Genomic DNA, 17,538 nt, shown 5'->3' with positions numbered 1-17,538 from the left:
TCTCCCTCCCTCCCTCCTCCTCCTACCTCCCTCTTCTCCTACATTCTACCCTCCTTTTCTTCCCTCCCTCCTTCCTTCTTCTCTACTGTTCTTTCTCCCTCCTTCTCTCTTCTTTTCTCTTTTACCTCCCACTTCTTTTCTCTACAATACCTCATTCTTTCTCTCTCCTCCCCCTCATCTTTTCTTCTCTTCTCACCTTTCTGTGTCATTTGTTGCATGGTAACACTGGGCCAGTCGCAGTTGAGTGTGGGCAGCTAGTGTGGGCCACCCCTCCTCTAAGAACATTGTCAACTGGTCTGTGAGGAAGGTGGCAGCCTTCTGTGGCTCACCCTCAGCCATGTAGAAGTCTGCAAGATCCCTCCCAATGAGCCGAGCTGATCTGATCCGACCAATGTGTTTGTAAGTGCTGATGGCTACCTCAGACAGGTCCTGAAAGACATACATGTTTGTTAAAATTTTGAGTTGTTATTGTTATTGCTGCTGGCGGTAGGTGGTGGCAACCAGCATTCACTCACTTGATGGAGTGCTGCCTATTTCTTCCCTTCCCTTTCTCATTCTGTCTCTGTGTCTGCCCTCATCTTCTACTTTTTCCTTTCTTTCCTGTCACTTTTTATTACTCTTTTTCAACTTCAGGTGGCTCTACATTGAGTAACAAATCTAATGACTTCCTGTAACCCAAGAAACCATTTATACTGCTGGGTGGTAACCATATAAACAATTTACAGAGTGAAGTGGTGCCTGCTATGGTGCCCCTGTTACCTGGGTGGAATGATACAAATGCAGCATCCATCCAGGAACCAAACTTCCACATGTTCCCATGCCCTGTTGTGATGAGGTACTCTCAGCCACAAGGAAACATCAGTTCACTGCATGGGACAACCTTGCAGGGGGGAGGGAAGGCTGCTTGCCTGTGGTTGATGGGTCTGCTTGACCAGACAGACTGGGGCTGATCAACAACAACATCACTAGGGTATCTTGGATAGTCATTAAGGTATATTTTTTGTGAACGAATGAAATGAAAATCTAGCGATACTGTACAGCAGGGACAGACTGAATTAAAGCATGGGCATAACAGGATTAATGAAAACAAATCTGTCAACTTAGCCAATGGGACCAGGCACAGACCAGAACCAGATAAAGAAGCTAATTCTGGATTTTCCTGGTAAGTGAAAAATCAATGCCAAGTGGTCTAGTAGGTTAACCCTTACACCGCGGGCATGTTTCCCAATGTTTTGCGTCTCCAGCGGGGTTATTCGGGCTCCGACAGACTCTCAAAAAATATTTGCCAAAAATCAGTTATTAGTCCAAGAATATTAAAATTACATATGCATAAGGCACATACCTTCAGCTTTCTCCTGGGATGTTTGTTGAGCCTTCGTCGATTACCGTAGGACTTGTGGAGACCTCTGAAGTTAGGTAACGAAGTCTCCACTTTACACTTCCCGACAACCCGTAATATGATTACCACAGCCAGATATTAACACTATAAACACTATGATTATCAAGTAGTTTGGGATCCATACTCCAAATAAAAACCACTGTGAAAGCAATGAAAATTACGAGCGCGTATGACCTTCCCACTTGCGCTAGTTCGCCATTGGTATTCTGTCATTTATTTTTCATAAAACCCCTCACACTTTATATTTCTATTACTATATAACACTTATATATATCTACAGTCTTTATCCATAAGGTTCCTTCAGTAGTATTAGTTTATTGTCACTGTAGGCATTCAATTTCTTTCAGTAACATACGTAGCATTCACTTTCTCATCCTGTATACTAGCATTGAGAGTGAATGTCACTTTCACCTTCACTCTCATAACTCATAGTATTCATACATGCTAGAGTGAAACTTTCACTTTCATTACTCCTAGGGTATATACTCGTATTCTTATAATACTACTCATTTACATTTCTATTTACGTTCTCTATATTATTTACGTTATTTACATTTCTATTTTATTTACACTGTGTTAATGCACTGTCACTTGAAGTAACTTATAAAACTATTTTCCACTGTTCACATATATTTACATTCATTACTTTCACTTGTTGTTTACACATTATTTACACATTATTTACAATTCCACTTGCACTGTTTTACTCAATAGAAAGATCGTAGTCACTCTTTTATCAATTGTCAGCCCTTTACCTCTTTCCACACGAGGTTTAGTAGGGGGTAAAGGTCACAGGGCCCTTTGCATGGGGGTGAAAAGTCCCAGAAGTCAGCAAGATCAAACAGACGTACCTCCACATTGGAAGATGAGAGTGAACTGATAAGGGTGGGCCGGGGTGGTGGCCTACCTAGGGAAATGCATTACTGCCAATGTTAGCCTCTTGACAGCAGCTAATATATAGCAGTGAAATGATTGGCAGGAAATGTAGACAATACATTATAAATCAGGTAGTTCCAGGTGAATGTAAATATCACTTAGGCTTCTCCCTTCCTCCTTATATGTATATTTATTATGAAAATAGATTATACAGCATAATTCAGGGGAAATAAACAGCGAAAATTAGTGAACGAGTGCACGTGAGGTGTTGTCAGGTGATAATTAGCCAATTCCAGGTGCATGGCACTTTCACTTACCTTATTTCTTTCTTGTATATATTATTTGGTATAAGAATAGGGCATAGGGCTTATTTCAATGGATGAAATCAGTGAAAAATTCCAGGGAAGATTTACTTAGCGTAGCATGGCCAGGCAGGCGAAAGGATAGGGTAATGGAAGGGGGGTAGGGAGGGGAGTCAAGAACGGGGAGAAATGGCTAAATTGTCAACAATGGATGGGAGTACAGATGAGATTAGGAGTGATGACTAATGTTGGACATTAGCAGTACTGATAGATGATACAAGCCACCACTTGGAAGCCCGGGTGAATTCAAAATAACACAGAATCACAAAACCGACGCCCTGCGGTATGATCCCTTGCTCCCAAGCGTCACGAAATTGATGCCCTGCGGTTAAGGGGTTAAAGCACTCCAGCTGGATGTGATCCATAAGGGTTTAACCTAAGGGTGGTTAGGGTTGAATAATTACATAATATATGAGGCAAACAACAGGTCACTCTCAGGTTTGTCAGAACTATATAAAAATCAACATCATCATCCGGACCTCCCTTCCCACCTTAGGGCAGGGTGAGGAGTAACAGCAACTCTCGACAGCCAAAGTTTGCCCAACTCAATGGTCCACGCTTCCATTCACTCATCATTCAAGCCCCCGAAATCCTGGCTCCACCTGATAGGCCAAACGGTTTCACCACATACCGTAGTTTCATATATACTTATCCAACAGAAACAATCTGAATGCTGTCACATTAAAAAGAGGTGCCAAATCCCTGGTCATATGCTTCTCCACACAAAATTCATCCCTCCAGCTTGCTCTCTTGTCAGTCCCTTAGCTTCACCAACTTCCATACCTCTCTTCCTCACACACTCATCCACCATATCCCTCCAGCTTCTTCTTGGTCTACCTCACGTCCTCCCTCCTTCAAATTGACTTAGATACACCTTTTTCACCACTCTATTGTCATCCAGTCTCTTCACATGACTATACCACCTCAGTACACTCTCTTCGATTCTGGTGTCAACAGACTTCCTCGGCATCTTGCACAAATCACACCCTCAACAGTCTCATCTCCACTGCTGTTATTCTTGACTTTTCATTTTCATGCTACACCACAGTCTCACACCCATATGTTAAAGTTGGCACTAACACTCCTTCACGTAAGCCTTATGCAACTGCAATGTTCAAGCTTGTTTCTTATCAAGGCCTTCATAGCACCAGCTACTTTCCTTGTTTGTGTCACTCTACTTTCCACTTCATTTGCACATTTTCCTCTCTTTTCTATCACTGTACCTGGGTACTGGAACTCTTTCACCAATTCTAGTCTCCCTCTGTTCACTATAATATCACACTGGGAATCACCTTCTTTCTCAATAACCACCACTTTACTCTTTTGTACATTTACTCTGAAAGAACAATGACCACAGTCATCTACAAAACTCAGCACAAGTCTACCAAGCTCTTGTCAGGTACTTGCAAGTAGTGCTGCATCACACGCATACATCAAATTTGAGATATTCCATTCATCACCATTCATTACCAACGCCATCCCTGTCTCCATTACTCGTATTTTTCACTTCTTTCATTACCCCATCATATTTATATTAACCCCTTAACCGCGGGGAGTCACTTTCGTGATGCTTGGGAGCAAGGGATCATACCGCGGGGCGTCACTTTTGCGATTCTGTGTTATTTTGAATTCCCCAGGGCTTTCAAGTGGTAGCTTGTATCATCTAACAGTACTGCCAATCTCCAACACTAGTCAGCACTCCTAATCTCATCTGTACTCCCATCAATTGTTGACAATTTAGCCATTTCTCCCCGTTCTTGACTCCCCTCCCTACCTTCCCTCCATTACCCTCTCCTCTCACCTGCCCAGCCGTGCTACGCTAAGTAAATCTTCCCTGGAATTTTCCACTGATTTCATCCATTGAAATAAGCTCTATGTCCTATTCTTATACCAAATAATATATACCAAAAAGAAATAAGGTAAGTGACGGCCATACCACGTTGAGTACACCGCTTCCCGTCCGATCAGCGAAGTTAAGCAACGTTGGGTCTGGTTAGTACTTGGATGGGTGACCGCCTGGGAACACCAGATGCTGTTGGCATAACGTTCTCCCTACATGTCAAGTGGAGTTGGTGCCCCTCCCTGTAAAACAATTAACTTTAAGCCCTTGGCCACACCGTTTGGGATACATGGCGTCTGGCAATGAATGAATGAATGATGAGAGTACCATACACCTGGAATTGGCTAATTATCACCTGACAACACCTCACGTGCACTCATTCGCTAATTTTTGCTGTTTATTTCTCTTTGAAATATGCCGTATAATCTATTCTCGTACTAAAAATATATATAAGGAGGGAAGGAAGATGCCTAAGTGATATTTACATTCACCTGGAACTACCTAAGTTATAATGTATTGTCTAGATTTCCTGCCAATCATTTCACTGCTATATATTAGCAGCCGTCAAGAGGCTGACGTAGGCAGTAATGCATTTCCTTAGGTAGGCCACCCCGGCCCACCCCTATCAGTTCACTGCCATCTTCGAAGGTGAAGGTACGTCTGTTTGCTCCTGCTAACTCCCCCCCCCCCTCCTGCTTTTTAGCTCCATGCAGAGGGCCCTGTGACCTTTACCCCCTTCTAAACCTCGTGTGGAAAGAGGTAAAGGCCTGACAATTGAGAGTGACTACGATCTCTCTGTTGAGTAAAACAGTGCAAGTGGAATTGTAAATAATGTGTAAATAATGTGTAAACAGCAAGTGAAAGCAATGAATATAAATATAAGTGAACAGTGGAAAATAGTTTTATAAGTTACTTCAAGTGACAGTGCACAACACAGTGTAAATAAAATAGAAATGTAAATAACGTAAATAAAAGAGAACGTAAATAGAATTGTAAATGAGTATATTATAAGAATACGAGTATATATACTTGGAGTAATGAAAGTGAAAGTTTCACTCTAGCATGTATGAATACTATGAGGTATGAGAGTGAAGGTGAAAGTGACATTCACTCTCAATGCTAGTATACAGGACGAGAAAGTGAATGCTACTTATTTTACTGAAAGAAATTGAATGCCTACAGTGACAATTAACTACTATTACTGAAGTAAACTTATAGATAAAGACTGTAGATATATATAAGTGTTATATAGTAATAGAAATATAAACTGTTAGTGTTTTTATCAATAATAAATGACAACACCAGCAGCAAACTAGCGCAAGTGGGAAGGTCATACACCCTCGGAATTTTCATTGCTTTCACAGTGTTTTTTTTTTTTTGGATATGGATTCCAAACTATTTGAGAATCATAGAATGGTGTTTCTAGTGATAATATCAGGCTGTAGTAATCATATTACGGATTGTCGGGAAGTGTAAAGTGGAGACTTCGTTACCCAACTTCAGAGGTCTCCACAATTCCTACGGTACTCGACGAAGGGTCAACAAACACCCCAGGAGAAAGCTGAAGGTATGTGCCATAAGCATATGTGATTTTAATATTCTAGGACTAATAACTGATATTTGGCAAATATTTTTAGAGAGTGTCGGAGCGCGAATATGCTCGCGGGTGCCACAAGAAAAACCAAATCAAGCCCGCGGTTAAAGGGTTAACCCCTTAACCGCGGGGCGTCACTTTCGTGACGCTTGGGAGCAAGGGATCATACCGCGGAGCGTCGCTTTTGTGATTCTGTGTTATTTTGAATTCACCCGGGCTTCCAAGTGGGGGCTTGTATCATCTATCAGTACTGACAATGTCCAACACTAGTCAGCACTCCTAATCTCATCTGTACTCCCATCCATTGTTGACAATTTAGCCATTTCTCCCCGTTCTTGACTCCCCTCCCTACCCCCCCTCCATTACCCTATCCTCTCGCCTGCCCGGCCATGCTACGCTAAGTAAATCTTCCCTGGAATTTTTCACTGATTTCATCCATTGAAATAAGCCCTATGTCGTATTCTTATACCAAATAATATATACAATAATATATCCCTTGTACAAAGGAAAAGGGGAAAAAGAAGTGTGTGGTAATCATAGGGGAATTTGTCTTCTTAGTATAATAGGAAAAGTGTATGGTAGGATACTTATAGACAGAGTTAGAGAAAGAACAGAGAAATTAGTTAGAGAAGAACAGGGAGGCTTTAGGAAGGGAAGAGGTTGTGTAGATCAGATATTCATTCTTAGATCTTTAGTGGAAAAGTTTCTAGAGAAGGGAAAGAAGTTGTATGCGGCTTTCATGGATTTGGAGAAAGCATATGATAGGGTGGATAGACAAGGATTGTGGAAAGTGTTAAGAATATATGGAGTAGATGGGAAGTTGTTGAATGCTGTGAAGAGTATGTACGATGGTGCGAAGGCTGCAGTGCGTGTGGATGGTGAACTAAGTGAATTTTTCTCTTTGAAAGTTGGTTTGAAACAGGGATGTGTCATGTCTCCATGGTTGTTCAATCTGTACATGGATGGGGTAATAAAAGAGGTACAAGGTAGGGTAGTGGATGTTGGAGTGGCCCTGGTGAGAGAGGATAGTGTTTGGAAACTCCCTGTACTGTTGTTTGCAGATGATACTGTGTTGTTGAGTGAAGATGAAGGGGAGCTGCAAGGCTTGGTGGATGAGTTTGAGAGAGTGTGTAAGAAACGGAACCTAAAGGTGAATGTAGGGAAGAGTAAAGTGATGGTCTTTGAGAGAGGTGAAGTCAGTGAATGTATAGCGAGGTTGGATGGTGAGGAATTGGAAAATGTGAGTACGTTTAAGTATTTGGGTAGTGTGATGAGTAAGGATGGAGGTTTGGAGGGTGAAGTGCTTGAAAGGGTACAGCAGGGAAGAAAGGTTGCTGGTTCCTTGAAAGCAGTGATAAGAAACAGGGAAGTGAGCATGGAAGTAAAAAAGTTACTACATGACAGTATTGTGATACCAACTCTAACGTACGGAAGTGAAGCTTGGACGTTGTTGGAAGGACACAAGTCAAGAGTGAGAGCAGTGGAAATGAGTTATTTAAGAGGAGCCTGTGGAGTCACGTGGAGAGACAGGCTGACGAATGAGGATATAAAGGAGCGTTGTGGTGTTGATGTGGATGTGATAGGAAGCGTTGTGAGGAACACACTGAGGTGGTTTGGCCATGTGGAGAGGATGGAGGGTGAAAGACTGACGAAGAGAGTGTATGTGAGTGAGGTGGAGGGTGGAAGAGGGAGGGGGAGACCGAGGATGAGATGGAGGGATGGGGTGGAGAGGTATATGAGAGAGGGGGGTTTGAGTTGGGAGCAGGGCAGTGAAATGGCGGGGGACAGGGCGACTTGGAGGCGATTTGTTTGTGGCCACCCCAAACGGGATTGAGGCGTCTGGCAATAGATAGATAGATAGATAGAAGAAAGAAATCAGGTAAGTGAGAGTGCCATATACCTGGAATTGGCTAATTATCACCTGACAACACCTCACGTGCACTCGTTCGCTAATTTTCGCTGTTTTTTTCCCCTGGAAATATGCCGTATAATCTATTTTCGTAATAAATATACATGTAAGGAGGGAAGGGAGAAGCCTAAGTGATATTTACATTCACCTGGAACTACCTAATTTATAATGTATTGTCTAGATTTCCTGCCAATCATATCAGTGCTACACAAAGCTGTTTCAAGATTTAACATTGGTAGCTCTGATTATATATCTCCTAAGTAGGCCTCTAATCTATTTTTGTAATAAATATACATGTAAGGAGGGAAGGGAGAAGCCTAAGTGATATTTACATTCACCTGGAACTACCAAATTTATAATATATTGTCTAGATTTCCTGCCAATCATATCAGTGCTAGACTTAGCTGTTCCAAGAAGTAATATTGGTAACTCTGAATATCCCCTAAAAAGGCCTCTAGGCTGGCTGGCCCTGCGTTATCAGTGTACTGTCATCTTCCGAAGTGAGAGGATGTATGTTTCTTCTTGCTGACTTCAAGGCCTTTTTTCACCCCCATGCAAATGGCTCTGTGACCTTTACCCCCTACTAAACCTCATGTGGAAAGAGGTAAAGGGCTGACAAATGACAAAAGAGTGACTACGATCTTTCTATTGAGTAAAACAGTGCAAGTGGAATTGTAAATAATGTGTAAATAATGTGTAAACAGCAAGTGAAAGTAATGAATGTAAATATACGTGAACAATGGAAAATAGTTTTATAAGTTATTTCAAGTGACAGTGCACAACACAGTGTAAATAAAATAGAAATGTAAATAACGTAAATAAAATAGAGAACGTAAATAGAAATGTAAATGAGTAGTATTATAAGAATACGAGTATATACCCTAGGAGTAATGAAAGTGAAAGTTTCACTCTAGCATGTCTGAATGCTATGAGTTATGAGAGTGAAGATGAAAGTGACATTCACTCTCAATGCCAGTATACAGGACGAGAAAGTGAATGCTACGTATTTTACTGAAAGAAATTGAATCCCTACAGTGACAATAAACTAATACTACTGAAGGAAACTTATGGATAAAGACTGTAGATATATATAAGTGTTATATAGTAATAGAAATATAAAGTGTGAGGGGTTTTCTGAATAATAAATGACAGACTACCAAGAGCGAACTAGTGCCAGTGCGACGATCAGACGCGCTCGTAATTTCCATTGCTTTCACAGTGGGTTTTTTTTTGAGTATGGATCCCAAACTACTTGAAAATTGTAGAATAGTGTTTATAGTGTTTGTATCTGGCTGTGGTAATCATATTACGGGTTGTCGGGAAGTGTAAAGTGGAGACTTCGTTACCCTACTTCAGAGGTCTCCACAAGTCCTACGGTAACCGACGAAGGCTCAACAATCATTCCAGGAGAAAGGTGAAGGTATGTGCCATAAGCATATGTAATTTTATTATTCTAGGACTAATAACTGATTTTTGGCAAATATTTTTTGAGAGTCTGTCGGAGCCCAAATAACCCCGCGGCACATGCAAGTCATTGGTAAACAAGCCCGCGGTGTAGGGGTTAAACAACCATGAGGACATCATACAACCTTGACTGATCATGAACCATTCACTTAGATGCCCATTTACCCTTACACATGCTTCACTACTATCATAAAAGCTCTTAATTGCACCTAACAGCTTACCCTCTACAATGTGCATACGCAAAACCTTCCACAATCCTTCTCTGTCTACTTTGTTGAATGCTTCTTCCAGATCCATAAATGCCATAAACACCCTATAGTCCTTCTCGCAAGCCTTCTCCACTATCTGTCTCAATGCAAATATTTGGTCGACACATCCTCTGCCACTCCTAAAGCCACCCAGTTAGTCATTCACTAGGCCTTCTGATATCACTCTTACTTTCTCTACAATAATTCTTCCATAAACCTTCCGTACAACACTCAGTAGAGCCACAATAATTTTTGGACTCACTTTGCTCAACTTTATTTCTGTACATATCCCTAACAAGCATTTCATTCCATTCTCTCCACTACACATAATCATCTCTGCATACACCTCATCAACACCAGCTGGTTTCAATTTTTCAGCCGTTTCACAATGCTCTTCACTTCTGCGAGTGTCACGTTCCTTGGCACTGCATTCCTTCTCTGCACACCTCCAAAACCAATCATGTTTACAGCCACTCTGCAGCTGTAAACATGATATCCATACAAAAAGACTGATAAACATATAATTTGATCAAAAGTTCAAATAATGGGCAAGGAGCCTAGTACAGATACTATTTTAGACAGTAACTGTGTGAAGAATGATGATGGAAAAGTCATGGTGACCAGTGAGGATATTACAGATGCCCGGAAAAAGCATTATAACCGGTTGCTGAATGAGGAGTTTGATTGGAACAAGGAAAGATTGAAGCCATCAGATCCAGTATTTGGCCCTTAGCCTTTGATTGATGCTAGTACTCTGAGCAAGGCATTTGGCAGGAGGCAGCCGGGGAAGGCAGAAGCATATCTGGGTTGACTGCTGAAATGCTGAAGGCCACAGGATATACAATAGGAGTGGGGTTAGTTGCTGTTTTTTTGTTTTTTTTTCATTTATTCATTCATCATCCAATCCTACATTGCCCCCATGAAGAGCATAGCAGCCCAGGGCTAGGCAAGTTGGTCCTGACAATTTAAGATGAGGGTGACCACTCTCACTCATCCCTGTGTGGCATTATGTTGATAAATACAATTATGAGTATCATTATGTTGATAAATACAATTATGAGTGGCATTATGCTAATAAATACAATAATATAAAAGTGTGTTGTGGTAGGTGGGGGCGCTCACCATCCACTTAATGTAGTGCTGCTCTCGGGTGTCTGCCCTTTCCTCTCCTCCATCCTTGTTTCCTTCCATCCACTTCTGTCTTTCTTTCCTTCATTCTCTCCTCATCCTTCTGTCTTAGGGTGACTTTACACTCCCTCTTCTGTCTTTCCTTCATTCTTTCCTCTTCCTTCTACCTGTGGGTGACTCAACACTGACTGACAAGCCAAATGGTTTCCTGTACACCAAGAAACCATTACTATGCTGGGAGGCAACCACATAACCAAATTTTGGCACCTAGAGGTTTAGTGGGTAATTAGAGTGCTCCAATTGGATTGAGCTGGTAGAGGTTTATATCCAAGGGGTGGCTGGGGTTTATTGTTCATGCAATGCCACTCGGAGATGAGTGAGGCTGGGCACTCGCATCTTAAATGTCATGACCAACATGCCTAGCCCCGGGCTTCTACGCTCCTCATGGGGCAACGTAGGATTGGATGATGGATGGATGGATGGATATAGATGTGTGTTGTCCCAGATGGCTGGCTGAAGAGTGTGATTTTAAATGTGTACAAGGGGAAAGGTTATGCCCTGGAATATGGAAATTACAGAGGCATAAAAGTTTTGATGGTAGGTGGGGGCGCTCACCATCCATTCACTCGATGTAATGTTGCTCTTGGGTGTCTGCCCTTTCCTCTCCTCTATCCTTCTTTCCTTCCATCCTCTTCTGTCTTTCTTTCCTTCATTCTTTCCTCTTCCTTCAGCCTGTGGGTGACTCTACACTGATGACAAGCCAGATGGTTTCCTATACACCAGGAAACCATTTACTACGTTGGGTGGTAACCATATAACCAATTTTTGGCGCCTGGTGGTTTAGTGGATAAATAATGCGCTCCAGTCGGTTTGAGCCAGTGAAGATTTATATCCAAGGGGTGGTTGGGGTTTATTGCTCACGTAATCCCCCTCAGGGATGAGTGAGGCTGGTCACTCTCATCTTAAATGTCAGGACCAACTGCCTAGCCCTGGGCTCCTACACTCCTCATGGGACAAAGTAGGATTAGATAATGGATGGATAAAACATTTGGATCAGATAATGAATGTAATGGAGTGAGTTCTAAAAAGATGATTAGAGAGACTAAATAATGAGATGAAGTTTGGGTTTATGCCAGGAAAGGGACCACTGATGCCATATTCACTGTTCAACAGCTTCAGGGATCAGTGCTTTGTTTTTGTTGATCTGAAGAAGGCCACCGACAGAGTCCCTAGGGAAGTGGTGAACTAGGCAATGAGAAAGCTTGGGATTGTGGAGTGACTAGTTAGAATGGTTATGGCTATGTATGTGGGTGCTCACATCCAAGTGAGAGTGAATGAAGATTTGAGCAATGAGTTTTCTGTCAATGCTGGCATGTATCAGGAATCAGTCTAGAGTTCCTTATTGTTTATCATGGTGCTTGAGGCCATCTCAAGTGACTTCAGAAATGGGTTTCTTTGGGAGATATTGTATGCTGATGATTTGGTGCTGACTGCAGTGAATGAAAGAGAGGCAGAGGAAAGATCTGTGAAGTGGAGAGATGGTATGGGGCACAAGGGCCTAAGAGTAAATGCTGATTAAAAAAAAGTGATGGCATCTAGGGCTGAAGGCAGTACTGTCAAAGAGGAGGGAAAGTGGCCATATGCAATTTCCAACAGAGGCATGGGAAGTAATTCCATCTTGGGCAGTATTTGTGGTAAGTGGGTGCATAAGGGATGTGGTATTAGAAGTAGTCAGTGATAATGTGCAATGTGTAGGGGAGAGCATGTGGAGATTGTCAGGCTGATAGAATTGATCTTGTTGAGTCTCTTGAGAGTGTGGAGGTTTTGCTACTTAAAAGAGATGTTATGTGCTGGAGATGGGGCTAGAGTGAGGAGTGGTTGGAAGATGTTTGAGGAGCTGCTGCCTCTCCTGATACTAAGAGAGCTCTCCCTCCATGATATGATCACTGTATGTGGCATGTGTTAGGAATGCAATGCTGTATGGCGGCTAGATCTGGTCAGTTAAGGAACAGGATATTTGTAGGCTTAAATAAACAGAAACGACAAAGATTACGTGGATGTGTAATGCACCCTTGAATGTGAGGCCTGGGGGGACTAGGTTTATGATGGAAAAGTTGAGAGGAAGAATGGGACTGGAGTGTTTTTATTTTTTTTATTTTTTTTTTTTTAATAAGAGGAAGAAGGAACCAAAGGCTAGGAGCTGGCAAACATTTCCTTTAAAAAAAAAAAAAAAAAAAGAGAGAGAGAGAGAGAGAGAGAGAGAGAGAGAGAGAGAGAGAGACAAAATCAAGATAAGTTTATTTCAAGATGCCTGGACATGCTGCATTTGAAAGACTGGAGATCACAGGAAGTAGGAAATACAGACAGATGGAGACAGTTCCAGAGATGACCTATTACATAAATGAAGGACTGGGAGTAATGGTTAACTCTTGCATTAAAGAGTTGGACAGAAAAGGGATGAGAGTTTGTTGTTAGACGGGTGCTATGCACCTGTCGTAGAGATGGAGGGATGAAAGCAGACAGTTCAGAGAAGCAGTGACCATTGAAGTAGCGACAAAAAAGAGAAAAAGATGCAACAGTGCGGTGAAGTGACAGAGGTCAAAGGGAGCCAGTAAGAGGAGGGGAGTTAATAACATGAAAAGTCTATAACTCCACCCTATTGAGAAGAGCTGTATGTGGGGAGCCTTCCCACACGAGAGTGGTACTCTACACAGGGGTGAATAAAACCCGTGTATAAAGTCAACAACCGTGCAGGGATAAAGAAGGTACGGAGTTGGCTTAGCACAACTAATCTCTTGGAAGCAGATTTTACAAGAGATGCAATATGATCTTTCCAAGATTGGTCCCAAGTGAATGATACCCCAAGCATCTTCAAGGATAATGCAGGATTGAGCTGGGTATTATTAATCATTAGTGGGCACTCTTATGGAAGATTCTGTCGGGTTGACAGGTGTAAAAACTGTCTTTGATGCATTAAAAACGACGAGATTAATTTTATCCCAGTCAGACATTAGGTGTGCCATAGCCTCATCCCTTGTTTGTTGAAGTACCTGCTGAGATAGACATTGCGGGAACCGAATGGAGAGGTGAAGGGCGGAATCATCAGCGCATGAGTGGATAGGGTTAGATGTACAGCTTGGAAGGTCACTGATGAATATAAGGAAGAGAGTTGGTGACAGGACAGAGCCCTGAGGAACACCACTGTTAATAGATCTAGAAGAACGATGGCCATCTACAAGGGCGGCTATAGAACGACCAGAAAGGAAGCTAGAGATGAAGGCACAGACAGAAGGATAGACACCGTAAGAGGACAGTTTGGAAATTAAAAATTTATGCCAGACTCGATCGAAAGCCTTTGATATGTCAAGTGCAATGGCAAAGCTTTCACCAAAGTCCCAAAAGGAGGATGACCAGGAGTCTGAAAGGTAGGTGAGAAGATCGCCTGTGGAGCGTCCCTGACGGAACCCATACTGACGTTCAGAAAGAAGGTTGTGACAGGAAAGATACTTTAAAATTTTTCTGTTAAGAATAGACTCGAAAACTTTTGAGACACAGGATGTTAAAGCAACTGGACGATAGTTAGAGGGATGGGAATGGTCACCCTTCTTTGGAACTGGCTGAGTGAAAGCAAACTTCCTGCAAGGAGGAAAGGTACAAGTTGAAAGACAAAGGCAAAAAGTGTTTACCTACGCAGGGTGTATGCACAGAAGCACAGTTCTTGAGGACAACAGAAGGGACCCCATCAGGCCCATATGCCTTGTTAGCATTAAGGCCAGTGATGGCAGAAAATACATCAGCTGAAGAAATTTTAATGTCAGCCATGATGAAGTCAGACAGGGGAAGTGATGGAGGAACAGCAACAGAACCATCTAAGGTTGATCTGAAGGAGACAATCTGAAAAAAGAGATCTGCTCTATCAGTAGAAGAAATAGCTACAGACCCATCAGAGTAGAAAAGAGGAGGGAAGGATGAAGAGGTAAAGTTGTTGGAAAAGTTTTTGGCAAGGTGCCAGAAGGAGCGGGAAGAATTCGAGTTGGAGAGTTGAGAGCATTTAGTATGGAAGAAATTATCTTAAGCAGAGCGAAGAACACACTTAGCACGATTTCGGGCAGAAACAAAAAAAAGATGTGATTCAGCAATGGGTTGGCTCTGGTACCTTTTATAAGCCCTCTCCACGTGGCAGACAGCATCTGAACAAGCGTGATTAAACCAAGGCTTTCGTGCATTAGTCAAAGGATATGAGAAAGGAATGTATGCTTCCAAGCCCAAGAGAAGAACCTCCTTAATGAGCAGGGCATACTCAGATGGCTCCTGGCCATGGAAGCAATAATCATTCCAGGGAAAATCAAAGACGTACTGCCTGAGGGCCTCCCAATCCGCAGCTCCAGACTGCCACAGACGACGTTTCTTTGGAGGGTCCACAGGCAGTACCGGAGCGATAAGACAGGTTAAGGTAATAAGGTTATGATCGGACGAGCCCAGCGGAGAGAAAAGATTAACAGTGTAAGCAGAAGGATTAGTTGTGAGGAAGAGGTCAAGTATGTTGAAGCTTTCTCCACGGCAGTCAGGGATACAGGTAGGGTGCTGTACAAGCTGCTCTAGGTCATTAAGGATAGAAAAGATGTAGGCTTGTTCCCCAGGTGGTTCAGTGAAAGGAGAGGAGAGCCAAAGGTGGTGGTGAACATTGAAATCTCCTAGAATGGAGATTTCAGAGAAAGGAGAAATGGACAGACTGTGCTCCATCACAGAAGATAGTTGAAGAACTTTTGACAGTCAGTAGAATTAGGGGATAAGTAAACAGCACAGATATATTTAGTCAGCGAACGACAGGAGAGCCAAAGCCAGAGAGTAGAGAATTCAGATGAATCAAATTCAGGCACGCGAGAGCAAGATATGTCGTTGCGTACATATACACAACAGCCACCTTTGGCTTTGAAATGAGTATAAAGAAATTAGGAGCATACAGAAAGGGTTTGCTGTCAGTTGCCTCAGACAGATGAGTCTCGGTTAAGAAGAGAAGGTGGAGAGGCGGTGTTCAGCAGAGAGAAAGTTACAGGAAAGGCTGCGAATGTTGCAGAAATGAAGTGAGTCAGACAGTGGTTCCCAGCAGCTCGGGAGAGGGGTAGATGGTGGGGGCATTTATGGTCTCCCCCCCTTGGGAACTCCGAGGCATGGTTAATGTGTAGCATTTTTCTTTTTAATTTTGAAAAGGAAGTGTAGTGTGTACTTTGCATGTAGACTGGTGTTGACAGTTAGAGAAACTTGTATTGAAATGCATGCTGGTCTACTCTCAGTGTTACTGAAATACTGGAAAAGTTCAGCAAAGGGGGATTGAGTATTGGTATTGTGATGAAAAGGGGTAGACTAGGATGGTTTGAACACATGGAGAGGATGGAGAATGACAAGTGGGTGCAGAATGTGAGAAATGTGAACGCTGGGGGTACGGTTGTGAGAGGCAGACCGAAAAAAAACCTGGGACGAGGTCACAGAGTGTGACCTCAGGGATAAAGGACTGTATAAGGAGGCTACCACAGATCAGGCAGTGTGGGAAGCCACTATTAGGTGACCAAGGCTGATGCATACAAGCATGTTGGAGCCTTTATAAACCAAAGTTGCTTTGATTTAGATCAAATGATTTAAATCAAGTGATTCAAATCATTTTAAATCAGTGAAAAAAAAAACGATTTTAATCAAAATAGATTTTTAAAAATAAATACAGTAAAAAGGAACAAGATAGGAAATGTGATCAATGTGTATTGTGCAGATGCATCAAGTCTGCCCTGTACTCCTCTTGTGCAGATCCCACATCAAGTCAGGCACCAGTGAAGCAATTATTACAGCTGTTGGATCATCAACAGGAGCTGAAAAGAGTTTTTTCAACATTTGGATTTGTACACTACTATCTGATATCGCCTCCAAAAAGAATAGGCTTCCAAACCTGTTACTATCCATAAGCATTACAACAAACTGTTAGACCATACAGAACAAGGCCCTAAAAATAATCACAGGCTGCACAGCTACTACACCCACAGACCACCTACATCAAGAAACCAAAGTCCTGTCAAGGATCACCTAGACATGAGAGGCATCCAGTTTCTTGCTGCAGCCTCCACAAACCCACAACATCCACTACAGTACATGGCAGCACATCCATCCACACCAAGGAACATCAAAACAACACCCAGCACACGATACCATACAGAAATACTGTCATCTTTCCCCCCTCGCCCACCTCAGACCAGCTTCCAGAAGCATATCCACACTCAGATCACTCGCCGCTCCATTCAGTCACTTAAAGACAACACACAGCTGCATGCACGGCCTCCTGACATCCACCCTTCTGAATCCTATCTTCCTCGTGAGGACAGGGTCCACCTGGCCAGGCTGAGATGTGGGCACCATCCAGCCCTCTTAAGCTACCAGAAGAGGCTGGATGACTCCGTCGCTGATGCCTGTCCAGGATGCAACACAGCACCCCATACTATTAAGCACATTATGGAAGACTGCATTGCACACAATCACCTACACCAACAACACAACATACACTCTTTGAGAGCTCTGTGGGAAAGCCCGGTCTCGGCCATGGCCTTCCTAAGGGACTCAGGACTGTTCGGCCAGACTGCCTAGGGAACAACTATTACTACTACTACTGTCAGATTAATAGCCACACCTTTTTGTGGTAAACATAATTTTCATCGTCATCATCACCATCCGGTCC

The 17,538-nt window shown here is 42.6% G+C and overlaps 1 protein-coding gene and 1 non-coding gene across 2 annotated transcripts in view; one reads left to right on the top strand and one right to left on the bottom strand.

The window, feature by feature from the left end:
* Positions 1 to 17,538, bottom strand: part of SIDL (SIDL trafficking protein particle complex subunit 10) — a 578,423-nt gene that overhangs the window by 310,408 nt on the left and 250,477 nt on the right. The window contains exon 11 of the mRNA XM_080275724.1: positions 197 to 429. Coding sequence (XP_080131850.1) covers positions 197 to 429 — 233 coding nt within the window. The remainder of the gene's footprint in view (positions 1 to 196; positions 430 to 17,538) is intronic.
* LOC145404215 (5S ribosomal RNA) lies at positions 4,560 to 4,678 on the top strand. The gene has a single exon (XR_013898147.1). It is a non-coding gene; the product is annotated as a 5S ribosomal RNA (ribosomal RNA).

This window comes from Coenobita brevimanus, chromosome 62 (assembly GCF_032717465.1).
Source record: "Coenobita brevimanus isolate Jiangsu-jjx chromosome 62, ASM3271746v2, whole genome shotgun sequence".
NCBI classification, from domain to species: domain Eukaryota; kingdom Metazoa; phylum Arthropoda; class Malacostraca; order Decapoda; family Coenobitidae; genus Coenobita; species Coenobita brevimanus.
This window is presented reverse-complemented; position numbering and strand designations above follow the sequence as displayed.